A 15100-nucleotide genomic window follows, 5' to 3' on the forward strand; every position below is an offset into this window, starting at 1 on the left:
ACTTTATAGAGAAATCAGTGTTGGCATCATTGATACTGGCCTTTGGTCATAAAAAAAAGATGCCATTATACAAATATTTAAAAAATATACTGTCTTTATCTTGTTTGTACATTAATTTGAAGATTGAATGTGAAATTACTGCAATATAAAAGTATATTTAAAAACTTTAATGTTAGGTGGGATTAATCGCGATTTATTTCAGAAAAATGTGCGATTAATTAGTTAATTATTTTTAATCGATTGACAGCACTAATAAAAACATGTTGTTTGCAAAATTAAACAATCAGCTTTAATATTGTTACTGTAGTAAAGCCAAGGAAAATTATTAAAATATCTGAAAAAATAAACACTGACTTTATATTAGGTATGTCTTTAATCTGACCACTATTTAGATGTAGAAACCTGTAGAGAAAATTTTTTATTTAATTCAAATTTATTTGTATAAAGCTTTAACAATAAATGAAGAGTTTGGTTCCAAAACGCTATAAATCCATTTTGATTAATTTGAGTAAAAATGTGTTTTCTTTACCAAGAAAGTGGCAAGATTAAAACCACTATTTTCTGTTTCAAACTTTCACATAGCATCTTTAGGTTATAATAACATTAAAAATTCAAATCCAGATTTTGATTTTCAAAGATTTATTATAAAAACTGATTATTTTTCCCCAAAATGCAATAAATCCATTGAATCAATATAAAAGTTTTTTTTTTTTCATATTGAAACTGTTGAAAATACACAACAAAGTAAGTTGATCCACATATGACAGCCTCTGAACTTGGTCAATACTAATCTTATTAATAGCTTACGTTTCTTCCCCACCGCAGAAACCACTACAGGTTCATCAATGCCGTCAAAATTATTCATTTTTTTAGGGCTGCACGATAAATCGCATGTGATTGTCATGCGCATCTCGTTAGTAAAGCCGGTTCTGTGATTAGCAGTAAATCTCCATCACATGCTTTCAGATGGAGCGGCATTTAATACACAGAGCCGTAGATCACTGACAAGCTATGCAATATCGCGTTTATAATCGAAGGCGATTCATCTGCGATTATGAACGCGATATTATCGATTTTTTGCACAGCCCTATCTTCAGGTAGTCTCAGGTTGGGGTCCACATGACAACTTTCACATGACCATTTTTTCATGCAAACCACACCCTGTTTTGAACTTAACTGCCAGTGTGAAAGCCCTCTAAGTTGGAATCATTTGGAACAACAATGCCTGAGGGAGAAGCTCACTAGGTTTGGGAACAGCCAACATCAAGTTCATCCGCATGAGGAACCACTTACAGACCTGCCAACCTTTGAAAAAATTTTTTAGTACCATCAGTGTGACGGGGGGGGCGGATATGGGGTGATACCGGGGGTCATATAGCCTATTCCTACATTACTTGAAGCTCCTTGATGGCTAATGTCAAAATCGTAATTGCACAATGTGCAAAATGCTAGACGTCATTTTAAATATTTTTCATAGGTTAGTACTCGGAGTCTGCACTCAGTTTGTGATATTCCTGTTATACAGTATTTTAGAGTAAACAGAATGCAACAATACAGTTAGCCCAAGGTTCAATAAATACCTCAGTTTTTTAAACACAGTTTTCAGTTTGGTTCTGATGGTTTGGCACAACAGCTCTTTTTAGCGATTTTAAATGCTATTTAAAAAAAACAAACTCCAGCATACTTTAAGAAAAACTCCAGTACATTGTTGTACACTGTAGAATAACATGGATTATCACATGTCTACCTTAAATTTATTTTGAGAGAAGTATTATTTTTATAGATTGGCCATTATTTAGTGCTATGAACACATGTAATGTCTGTTTCATTCATACTGGATACTAGAGGGCGCCCCTGCGCAGAAAGTCCACATATGCATCACAGAAGAAATACAGCTCACGACTCCAGGAAATACCATACACGTGTTTCTCAGAGTTGCCAAGTCCGCGTATTATATGCGACTTTGGGCTTCTTTTTTTGTAAAGTTGCGTGAAAAAATCTCGGGTTGCGGTTTTTAAAAAAAAATTTTTTTCCTTATTTTAAAAAATATGGTTGCTTGTTAGGAAACCCTGACAAGCAACTTTGTTTCTTTTCATTTATGTTCACTGTATTCTATTGATAAATAATATTGATGATAATAAATTATCAAAAAATATTGGGCTTGTTTTGGGCTTGTTTTTGAAGCTGCGGTTGCTTATTTGTCTCGCGAGAGCTGGCAACAGTGGTGTTTCCTCATCTCAGCGCACGACTCACGGACACACAAACACAGCCAGTTTGGAGAGAAATAAAAAAACACGGAAAACGCTCTGATTGGTTGAACTCCTCATCTTTTTCTGTTGCTTGTTTACTGCGCGTGGACAGGTCACCGGGTTTTTGCGTAGTTTAGAGTGACAAATCGTACCAGCGTACTTTAAGGTCAAAATGCGTACCCGCTACGCAAAATGCGTACAGGTTGGCAAGTCTGCACTTAACAAGTCACTTCAGTGTATGGCTTTACCATATAACCACAACTAGCAGCATCAATCAGCATTGACGATCATAATAAATCTAGAGCTCTATTTCATGTGAATTCAGGTTGTGGCCAGTTTGTGTTTCTAGGATGACTGTCATCGTTATCTTATTCAGTCTTTCTCATATCTCTGTCAGGATGACAAAATGACAAACCACAACTCATATTCATCTTAATTATGTGTGATTAGAATTTCCTTTTTCAACAAAAACTTCTTTGCTGTATTGTTTCACGTGGGATAGCCATAGAAAAAAGACCTTAGTGAATGAATCAAACCATGGAGAATAAAGAGAGCTGTGATTGATGATGCTACCTTTACACAAGTCGTCAGACGTCCCAAACATGCTCTATTCATGGGTCTCTGCTGGGAGGCCTGGCTCAGGCCCCCTAATCTTATTGTAAGTCACTACAGGCTGACACTGAGGCCAAGCAGAGGAGTGAGAAAGTAGGGATGAAGAGAGAATGAGATGAGACATGATGGATAGAGGCCTGCCCCAGAGATGCAGATGGAGAAACCTTCCCACTGTCTCGTCTCTGTTTCTTTATCACTCCAACAAAGAATGGCAACAGAAGCCAGCAACGACAACATCCTTCGACTTTTTACAGTTCTTTAGCTTTGGAACTCGCAGTCTGATACGCTGCCCTTTGTGCACATGTCGGATCTGTCAGAGCTGGAAAAAGTGATATGACTTTAATAGGAATGTTAAAAAACAAGTAGTAAAAAAAACATGGAGACGATATGAAGCCTTTAAATATTTGAAAAGCCTGAAACTAATAAAATACAGCTGCAAAATAATGCAGTTCCTGTCTGTTTTGTTTCTGTTACCAAGTTACAAAGCACAAGTTAGTTACTGCACCCTGGCTTTATATAAACTGTACAGTCTTTCAAAAACTACTGACAGTATTTGTGCAGTGTAAAAGATATCAGACTACTAAAGGTCTCCTGATGCCAGGGATATAGCTGAGGCCACAAGCACAAGCATCACAGCTGTGTGAGATGCTGCATCCTTCAAAAGGAAATAAAAATATATGGATATCTTCCAATTTAAAAAAAAATTGTCATAGTTATTTTTGTTTGGTTTGATTAATAAATACTTCTGTTCAGCATGGATGCATTAAATTGATCGCAGTAAAGGTTTTTAAATGGTCACAATAAATACAATAATAAGTGGTTTTAAACGTTCTATTTATCAAAGAATCCTGAAAAAAATTTATCACAGCTTCCACAACAATATCAAGCAGCACAACTGTTAAACATTATAAGATAATGATATTAATAAATGCTTCTCAAGCATCAAATCAGCATATTAAAATGACTTCTAAAGGATCATGTCACACTGAAGTCTGAAGTAATGGCTACTGAAAAATTAAAATAAATCAATCAATAAAATATATTTTTTAATTGTATGTATGTATGTATGTAATATATATATTATTGATTTACTGCATTTTGTTCAAATAAATACAGCCTTGGTAAGCTTTTCAAAAACATTAAAAACAGTAACAACTAGGGCTGCACGATAAATCGCATGCGATATTTAACGCGCATCTTATGAGTAAAGCCGGTTCTGTAATCAGCGGTAAATCTCCATCACGTGCATGCTTTCACATTGTGACGAGCTGCGCAAAACCACGTTCATATTCGCGCGATTTTTTGTGCAGCTCGTCAGTGAACAACGGCTCTGTGTAGTTAATGCTGCTCAATGTGAAAGCACGCACGTGATGGAGATTTACCGCTGATTACAGAACCGGCTTTCTGACAAGATGCGCGTTAAATATCGCATGCGATTTATCGTGCAGCCCTAGTAACAACCCCAAATTTGGAGTGGTAGGGTATTCTTCAGAAATTCATCTTTTGAGTTCCATGAAAAAACCTCAAACGGGTGTGAAATAACATGACATGATGAGTAAATGATGACAGAATTTTCATTTTCGGTGAACTATTCCGTTAGAAACAACAGTGTGTGCATTTGAGCAAAGCAGTAATTTTAATATCTATCAAAATGCTGATTCAATGACATCCATTTCATATTTAGATATACAACAATGACATATTAAACAAATCAATGGGATGCTCTAGATTTACTCTGCTCTTGGACCTCCAGCTCAGTTTTTATCTGTGACTGTTTTATGACTTCTGGCATTCTCTCTATCCGCAGTAGATCTGCCATGTACAGAGCCTGTCTGCTTCCTCTATGGACCTCACCACAGACAGAGTCTATTTGCTCTAGAGCATGACATATCTGCCAGCGCAAAGACTGGTCGTTATACGTGAAACACACAGGAAAACCCTCATAACCTCAGCTTGTAAATCACATTGCATTCAGTTCCTCAACACAAACAACATTCATGATAGTTTCACCCTGAAGGACTCATCGTAGTCTTTGCAGTCGATCACCACAACATGACGGTTTTGGAGAGTTTCCAAACTTGTCTCAACAGAAGTGCTGTTTCTTTCCTATACAAGTCACTTGAGTAAAAAATACTGGCAAAATAGAGTCCGTTCAGATTTAAAACTGAGATGAGGGTGATTAACTAAATGAGAAAAAGTCAGTGAGTGTGAGGACCATCTGAGAAATATTTAGCACATGACCGCATTTTCTTCAGATGGGTTTATTTCTAAAATATGAGGAGAGGTTAAGGTGGGTAACAAACCAAGCAGCAGTAATTCTTCTGAAGGCCTTATAGAAGGACACACTGAGATCCCTATAAAGACGGAATCTCCATATAGAGTTAATGTTAATTGAACATTGCTATACATACTTTACTTTATTGTCATTGTAACAGAGTTCCAATGAAATTCTCAGTGGCACATTCCAGTCTGCAGCATATCATTAAAATATCAATCAATAATCCAGAGTGTAGAATATAAATGAACTTGGCTGTTTCATTGACCAGGTTGACCACCCTAAGAAAAAAGACCGAGCAAAATGCATAAGTATACTCACCCAAAGACCAATGAATGTTTAAACAGCAAATAACATAAACTTTTGGCATGCCATCATGACCCTTGTATTGCCAGTAACATGAGGCACCTTGTACTGACCTAGCAAACTTCAACTTAATTTGCCCTCTAAAAAAAAAAGGCTCTTTTGCAGTGCACAGTCATCACAAATAACCGCACTAATTCACCCGCCAATGACACGCGCTGATGTCATAGTTCCAGGTCAAATATCTGAGAACCATCCACACCAATAAACTCAAACGATGTTGACTTTCAACACAAAAAAAGTAACACTTTGTTGATATAGGACTTTTTTTGTAACACACAGAGGAATAATTGCTGCCATGTTGTATTTGGAAGCTAAATTGAGTCTGTTTTCTTGGGTTTTTGCAGTTAAGACAGTATAGTGTTAAACACATATAGAGTTCATTCCATAAAGCATGTTTCATGTGAATGTAAGGGGTGATTGGCTCATCTGCAAATAAGACCAATAATCTCCAAAAAGACCACTAGTGCAAATGCTTCTGTTTATAATTTTTCCCTCATATAATACAGCTACCATTTGTAGTTAAGAGTAAAATTAATGATTCAAATTAAATTGGATTTAATATGTCCCTCCTTCTGACTTAATGACTACTCGATCATGAATGAACTCGACAAATTTGAGCAAAACCTGGTGATTCATGTTATCCAGTATAATGACAATTTTCCAAAGAGAATCTTGCGTGTTTCGATGGAAGCAAGAAAATGTGTATTGTGTTTGTACAGTGTTTGTACAAATTTGCTTAATTAATTAGGGACATAAAAAGCAGTGAAGAACCTCAAAAAGTTATTATTCCATTTTACTTCACAATGTTTCTTTGTTTTAAAATTGTCAAAAACAATATATATATATATATATATATACACATACACAGTATATTTCCAGGATATATTAAATTTTGCATTTCAGATTTTCAATCTTATTTACTTTCGGACCCCAATGTATTTACAGATATAGGCCTAGGATAAAAATGAAGCATCATTTGCTCACCCTGATGTCGCTACAAACCCCTTAGAGCTCATCTACAGAACACAAACAAAATATTTTTTAATAACACCTTCTGTCCATCCATTGAATGACTTTGTAATCAAAGCTTCAAAAAGAGGCATTGTGAAAGTAAGCCATGTGACTCCACTGGTTTAATTCAAATTTTATAAAGAGATTATAAATCTCTCCAGGTTTTATTAAAAATATTCTCATTTGTGTTCTGAAGATGAAAAGAGTCTAATTCGCTTGCAAATGATCAGTAAATGATGACAGAATTTTCAAAATAGTTGGATAAATTAACCCTTTAAGTGCAATGATAATCATTTAAAGGGGTCATATGATGCTGCTAAAAAGAACATTATTTTGTGTATTTGGTGTAATGAAATGTGTTTATGCGGTTTAAGGTTCAAAAACACATTATTTTCCACATACTGTACATTATTGTTTCTCCTCTATGCCCCGCCTTTCTGAAACGAGTGAGCGGCGGCCTAGAGTATGCGGAGGCGGGCGGGCTTGAGAACAGCGCGGCCGGCGGACTCGACGAAGGAGCGTCCGGCGGGCTTGTGGCAACCACATGTGACGACCCCGGGCTGGACAATACATTCACTTTGTCCTTAAAATAGCTCAGTACCAGTCAAATGAACAGGGCACGTAAACTCCCTTTTGACTTTCCGGCTCGGGTTAAATGGTCAGCACCAGGATATCAGAATGTCTGAGCCAGGCCAGTTTTGCCAGTATGTTGACAGTACTCAAGAGTCAGCAGGAAGCATCAGAGTCATGTTAACTACTGACCACCCTTCACAGCCCTGGCCTTAAAAGGAAATCAGTGCTTCCTCTCACTTCCTACATCAAATGTTTAATCTATTTACAGTAAAACACTGTTAGAGAACTAGAGTGTTTTTGGGAGGGAAAAAATTCATTCAAAGAAAAAAAGAACATGCGAGAGGACAAGAAGGTTATACGGCAACAGGAAGAAGCTTTTTTTCTTGCCCTTTTTGTAAAAGCGATCCATTTTCTGCTGTCTCGTTTAGGGCATTAAACTATCTTATTACTTTGTTACACTGTCGATCATGTCATATAATACAAGACTGTAATGGAGCGGCTAAAGCACGCCGTCGGAACAGTGATGCCTTATTCTGGATATATAGTCATTTTCAGATGATCACTCAAATAATGCACACCAAAAAACACTATCGTCTTTCTATAGAAAACGGAGCTGTGGGTTTTTATAGGCGCTACCTCATGTAGTTAAAAGAGAAACGGTGAATATGTTTCACAAGTCCAGATCTGAGGAAACTGGAGTTATGAGCACAAATCAACCCGATGCAATTCAATTCTCAGATTAAGTCCTTGGGTTGTTCCTCTACCGCTAGACAGCACCATTAGTAATCAGCTGACCTTCTGAATTCCTTACTGTGGTATCTGAGGTCTTGACTGCAATTTAAGTGTGTGTGTGAGACAGTAAGAGCCAAAACATGTCATCAGTAGCGTATGTATTAAAAGGAAAGGAACAAAAGAAGAGGCATAAAGACACATGTGGGTCACTTGTCTACTTATACTAGTGGTCAATAACTCAATATTATTATTAAAATATTAATAACATGGCTAATATGGTACATTTATTCACTATATCTGATGATTTATAAGATTGTCTTTGCTTTCATACAAATAATGCATTTCAAAACATTTAATTGCCAATTTTACAGGCTTTTCAATGATTCAATGTGCTTTACTATGCATAATTTCATAAAAGTAGTCAGAAACATGTCAAATAAAATTGTAGCACGCTTACATAAAATGATTACAGTAGCCATCACAACAGTAGCTCATGGATCATGTCAGATCTCATCTTTAATCGTATTGGTTGTCGCTCCGAAGGTTGCTTTCATTTGCATAAACGGAGACTGGAGCTATTCTAGATTAATCTTCATATAATCTAAAATGGTGTTTTCCAATTTTTTTATACAAATATTATGATCCCCTTCAAGGACCACCTTCCTGAACTATAAAAGCAACTATATATTTTGCATATAAAATACATAAAATGTTTTATAAAGAAAACAAAAAAACTTTCTCCTGGGGTATCTGGTACCATAATGTCAACAGCAGGTCCTCCAGTTCCCGTACATTGCAGAGTGGTGGTGATGTAGCGCGAACCCGCTTTTCCAAGTCGAACCACAAATGTTCAAGAAATTCAGAACATTCGAGAAATTCATTAACAGAAATTCACCATCATGGTCCTCGAACCACTCCTTGACAATTCTGGCAGTGTGGCATGGCGCATTACGTGAAGTGACGTGTGGCGACAAGTATGGCGACCCATACTCGGAATTTGTGCTCTGCATTTAACCCACCCAAGTGCACACACACACAGTAGTGATCACACACACACCGTGAACACACACCCGGAGCAGTGGGCAGCTATATTGCTGCGGTGCCCGGGGAGCAGTTGGGGGTTCTGTGCCTTGCTTAAGGGTCTCACCTCAGTTGTAGTATTGAGGGTGGAAGAGAGCGCTGGTTATTCACTCCACCCACCGACAATTCCTGCCGGACCTAAGACTCGAACCCGCAACCTTCGGGTTACAAGTCCGACTCTCTAACCATTAGGCCACGACTTGCCATTTTGGTAATGGCCATCACCGGCAGGAAACACAGTTGCCATGCATGGATGCACTTGGTCCGCAACGATGTTCAGATACCTGACAGCTGTCAGGGATTGTGCTATTGGTATAATGGGGCTTAAGTGTCCCAAAAAAACAACACAGCATAACCGGCCTGTGTCCACCCAACAGTGCATCCAGTTGCCCTAACTCCTGATGCACCAGGAATCTTAATTTGTCAGACCAGGCCACTTTCTTCCAATCATCCATGGTCCAATCTTGATGATCTTGGACCCTGATGTATGCAGGCACATACTCAGAAAGCTGTGATGAAATGTGTGCTGTAGTCAAAAAAAACTACTTTGAATGACCCCTAAGTTATATTGAGTTAGTTCTATTTTGACATCTCACAAATGAAACAGATCAGTCCTGTGTTTTTATGTAGACCATGGAACCACCTGTTGAATGAAATTGTCTTGAGGAACAAACGTCCTACAGAAGGATATAAAAATACTAGAAGAGTCACATGTTTGCCAAGGAACACTGTGATGTGCATTGTGACCAAACGGAAAATGCATGGCAGAATCCAAACATTACTAAGATCAGGCCATCTACCAGATCGACTAATCAAGGCCAGAAGGTCAATTGCCAGAGAAATGATCAGAGGCCTGCTACAATGCTGACAAAACGGAGTTCTTGGGATGAAATGGGGGAAACTATGTAGACATCAACAATTCTTTCAACACTTCACTTTTTCTGCCTCTCTTCATGAGAATGGCTACAAGAATGCCAATTTTGAAAAAGGCCGACATTACATCATGGCTCAAGTTTGCTAGAAGCCATGTGATGAAACTTTTAAGCCACTCCAAACCTTCTGGAAGAATTTTGTGGTTTGATTAGTCCAGGGTCGAGTTGATTCACCTAAAGCAAAGGAGACTGTTTGGCACAAACCAAATATGGCCCAAGACCAAGGCATCACCATCTCTTCCATCAAGTATGGTAGTGGCAGCATCATGCTCTGGGGTTGCTTTTTTAGCAGGAGCAATTGGAAACCTTGTTGGCACCAAGACCAACATGGACAGAGCCATGTACAGGTAAATGCTTAAAGAGAAGCTGTTTGAGTCAGTCAGAGATCTGCATTTCGAGTAAAGATTCATTTTCCAGTGCAACAATAATCAAGCGCACACAGCTAAACTATAAAGGGATGGCTTGGAAAAAAGAAGTTAGCATTGCTGGAATGGCCCAGTCAGAGCCCAGACTTCAATCCAAACTAGCATTATCAGGAAAATACATTGTGCAAATGCTAATTTGGTTTAAAATTCCAATACTTAAAGATCATAGAATTACTGAAACTTACTTTGTTCTTAAATATAGAACAACCATGAAGTACCCAAGACTAAATAAAAAGCTCAGACTTTAAACATTTCACTAGAGCTGTGAATTTTGAAATTTAACGATTTAAAACACACAGTTTTCGGTGATTAATCAACCCTAAATGTAGATTAGAGCATAAAGAAGTATATTTTAAATGTATAAATATTTAAATATTTGTTTAAATTGCATCTTTTAATGAAGTACAATATCACCAATGTCAATACTTATAAAATGCCAATTCAGCTAATTTTTGCTGGTGAAATAGTCATTTTTAATAAGAATCCACACAATCTGGAATTTCGCATGAGGGCAAAAGATTTCCCCACTCGCATTGATTTTGCATTGAGATCAGTTGGTCATGCAAATTTGAGTTGCTTGGTTTGAAAGTGACTTCTGTGTGAGCTGTAGATCATTACACTATTGATAATCTACAATGGACCTTTATTGCCCGCAAAATTTTGCTGAAATTTAGCTAATGTGACTGCGCCTTAGCATTAGCATAGACTCAGGAAGTGGAAAAAACAAATACTGCATTTATTGTGTTAAGACTGGAATACACGACATGACTTTTGCCCCGATTTTCCTCCAATTTACAGTCTGGAGAAGTCGATGCTAGTTGCCGAAAATCAGAGCCAGTCTGCAGATTTGAGTCGACAGATTTCATAAAAAATCACGCAGTGTATGATGGTCACAGACTCCGATTTTTTAGCTTCAGGCTTTGATTCCATCCAGTCGGAGGATATCAAAGATGTTTAATATTTTCAGCTGATTTTAGAACACATTGTGTTCATTTGTCACACGTCTCCTAGCAACAAGGTGCAACGGAACAACTTTAAAGTCTGGTAGTGTACGATCCTCAGTCGTTTAGTGTATGATGCCCAGTTTTTCCTTTGTGACTGTTTACAAAGTCATTAAGTGTATAATGTCTAGCATTTTAAAATATGTTCCAATTCGTGTAAAAGTCGTGTAGTATATTCCAGCCTTTAATCAGATGAATTTATCAAACATGTTAATCATAAATGTGTTTGAACTTATGAATTTACTGAATGGTGAAAAAATATTTAAATATGTTAATATGGATTCATAATTTGGAGAAAAAAGTAACAACATGAATGCTTTCTGTAAACACTGTTCAGGTGCTGTATAAACTATTTAAAGTGCATCAGGAGCACAAAGTTACAGCACTTTGGAAGGAACCCCTTCTGCTGAGTCACTGTCTGTGACTTGAGATAGAAGACTCTATACTCAAGACATTCTGTGACAGCTCTTCATGAGGCTGGTTTCCAGAAGAAAGCAGAATTTTAATGGGCATGTGGGAGAGGCGTTTTATCTGCAAGTAAAATACTCTTGCAGATGAAATCCAGGGGAGGTTTGTTGGACTGTAGAGCAGAACAGAACCATAACTCTATCAGCTCTTAAATGTGAGCCTACGAAACAGAGACTACTCAATCTCAATTACTGCTCTAAAAACTCCTGTTCTAGAAAGCACTGATGCTGCACTCTTTAGAAAAAGAAGGGAGAAAAATTGAGGTTCCGTTCAAATAATTTGTTCTCACTCCTATGTTTAGTTGGGGTAAGCAAGAAGCAGACAAAATCAATCACGCTGAGCCCTGAATAGACTGAGACAGGACAGAGATGGTGAAAAGCAGCCAAGTGCCTGCAATTCCCAGCATTAGTCTCCACCAGAAGGTCACCACGATGATGAACCTGAGATTTGTTTAGGCTATGTAAAACTGTATTATATAACTAATCTCTGGACGCACATACAAAACAGTTCCTTTTTTCCCAAGCCAAATTAATTGATCATCTCTATTTAATAAAAGTACCAAATGTGACCTTTGAAACATTTGGAAACATACGACTCTTTTCAAGTTCTTTTCAGTTGCTGAAGCAGACAGGAAAGAGTAGTGACACTGGAAGTGGTCCATAGTAATTACGCTGCCCCCTGAAAAAGTATTGTGGGTAACCTTCACTGTGCCAACAAAAGCAACAGGGAGGAGGGTGAACTTGCATCAAAAAATACAAATACAAAAAAAAAAATACAATTATAATATAAATTCCACTCAACTCTTTACCATCCTTTCTTCCCCTGCCTCCTGCTGTCTTCCCCTACAATACTGTTCAAAAGTTTTGGTCAGTAAGATAATTTTTTTAATAAATTAATACTTTTATTCAGAAAGAATGCATTAATCTGATCAAAAGTGACAGTTGAGACATTGATAAAAAATCTATTTCAAACAAATGTTGTTCTTCTGAACTTCCTATTTATCAAAGAATAATATTAATTAGCACTGCTGCAACTGTTTTCAACTGTGATACTATAGGAAATGTTTCTTCAGCACCAAATCAGCACATTAAAATGCTTTCTGACGGATCATGTGACACTGAAGACTGGAGTAATGATGGAGTAAAGTAATGGCTGATTCAGCTTTGCCGTCACAGGAATAAATTACATTTTAAAATATATTAAAATACAAAACAGTTAAGTTGTAATAATATTTCACAGCATTACAGTTTTTATTGTATTTCTGATCAAAGAAATACAGCCTGGGTGAGCAAAAACATTTTTAAAAAACTTACAAACTCAACTTTTATCTCTGCCTATCAAGCTTTTAGCATCACAAAGTAACGCTTTAACATCTTTTAAACATCACAGAGTGCAGAATGACTATTATCTGACAGAGAGGAAATGTAAAACTTGGAATTGACCCTTCGCCGGAGTTTAACTGACAGGCGATCTAACCAATCATAACACAAAGTCTGCCATTTTGTCTGACAAACAAGCCAGACAGGAGAGTAGATTAATGTCGGTGAACTTGAACTTGAAAAATGGTGTGTATTGATGTCTTTGCGTGGTTGAAACAAGATGCCTTCTGATGTTCATTCATGTTTATTTTGTGCTATAACTAGTAAAGAGGAAGAGATTATCGGTTTACGTCGCTTGAACTGAGGCGCTCCAGTGATCGGTCACGACACATGCCACAAAACGGTATTTATAGTTTGAATTTCTTAAAAAAAAAAGACAAAATTGGAAAGTTGAGTTTTGTTTCATACCAAAAGTAACCTGCTCTTTCTTGTCTGTCGGCGCGTTGTCAGTTTCCTCTTTGCTTCATTTCAATATATTTTTCACTGCGTGAGAGCTACGGATGTAACGATTCACTCAACTCACGCAACCCTCTACACTGCGAGTAAATCACTCGCATATGCGACTAAATCTTACTCTGGGCGACTAAATAATGTCTAACATTAGCCATTGGCTAATAAATTCTTAGATTTTACAAGCCAGTATGTGTGTAAGCAGCGTTCAACACAGATTTTCACTCGATAAACACGCTGACTGAGCGCTTGAGAGTTTCGCTCTCCGTCAAGCGATCTGTACTATTTGGATGCGCTCAATGGATCATGTCATGTACTCAATGGATGCGCAGTATGTAGCACGCAGCGCACCTGTATTTGACGTACCGTAAACTAGTGTGAAGGCGCATGACTCGCCGTCGCTTTACTGATAGCGCTGTGTTTCTCACACATGCAAAGAGAGAGAACGAGAGTCTTGCATACCACGCTGAATCGACGCGCTACATGTAAACCATATTCTTTGTTGTATTTTCCTGTCAAAATAACAGAGTTCATTTAGAATTATTCAGCTTTTAAGAACAAGCAGAAGATATGCCGGTTTCTCGGCAGTGGACGGAGCCAATGCGCAAACAGCTCTTAGCTCTTATCTATTCTCATCTATTACCGTCCCTGTTTTGATTTCAGCAAATCAGTTCGAGCGAACGCTGACAACGTGATTAATATTCATGAACCCAGCAGATAATAGTAGTAGTAGTATATTTTAATAATAATTACTATTACCTATGACCAACAATATCTTAAACACCACCACCAGTCCTAAGTTCAGTTAAAATGACAAATATGCATTCATTCATGGTTAGGGGTCTGAATACTTTCCGTACCCACTGTATGTAGTGTAGCGAGAGAGCTGTGTGACAAAGTAAAACCAAGCTGACCGCAAATTAGACGTTATTCACAGAAAAACATCTGAATGTTCAGCCAGAGCTGTCACATACAGGCTACTGCGCTTTTTACTTACCGTTCTGTTCACCTAGCTCATTGCCGATCTCCTGACCCATCTGTTTTTGTCTACTTATGACTGCAGCCAGAGCATCCAGGCCAGCATCCTGAGCTAAAGAGAAAGACGCATGAGAATAGAGACATATTTAGACAGAATTGTACAAAAGAAAGAAAAAAAATAAAAGATTAAAAAATGATGGTTTAACATGCGCATATTTTATGTTCCTGTGGTTTACATCTTGCAAATCATGAGGCGTTGAAGGACAAGCTAAATGCTCATCTCATGTGGGTCAGAAAAACAATAGAAAAGTACATAAATTCCATCCAAATGAGCCTCAGAGAGAGAGAAAAGCATTAGCAGCAGGGTGTTGGCATCTCTGACATTTAAATTACATATAGTGTGATCTGATGTCACGTTTGACAGAGGCAGCTGCCACGGTGAGCCATAGGGATGGGCGATACCCCTTATTTTGTTTTCGATACGATACCGATATTTTTCAAGGCAGTATCGTCGATATCGATACCGATTCGATACTTCTGCACTAAACTTTTAAATTATGAAATTTATT

General features: G+C 37.6%; 1 protein-coding gene across 2 annotated transcripts in view; it reads right to left on the reverse strand.

The window, feature by feature from the left end:
• LOC107757428 (syntaxin-8-like) overlaps positions 1–15100 on the reverse strand; it is a 61249-nt gene that overhangs the window by 35408 nt on the left and 10741 nt on the right. Inside the window, exons 6-7 of one of the 2 annotated variants that reach the window (XM_016574899.1) lie at positions 14551–14643; positions 5081–5417 (exon numbers count right to left, since the gene is read on the reverse strand). In XM_016574899.1, coding sequence (XP_016430385.1) covers positions 5356–5417; positions 14551–14643 — 155 coding nt within the window. In that variant the 3' untranslated portion in view covers positions 5081–5355. Of the gene's footprint in view, positions 1–5080; positions 5418–14550; positions 14644–15100 lie in introns of those variants that run through there. The other variant, XM_016574898.1, reaches the window with a different exon arrangement.

The sequence above is a fragment of the Sinocyclocheilus rhinocerous genome, unplaced genomic scaffold (genome assembly GCF_001515625.1).
Source record: "Sinocyclocheilus rhinocerous isolate Xijiao unplaced genomic scaffold, SAMN03320098_v1.1 scaffold1134, whole genome shotgun sequence".
Classification (NCBI taxonomy): Eukaryota; Metazoa; Chordata; class Actinopteri; order Cypriniformes; family Cyprinidae; genus Sinocyclocheilus; species Sinocyclocheilus rhinocerous.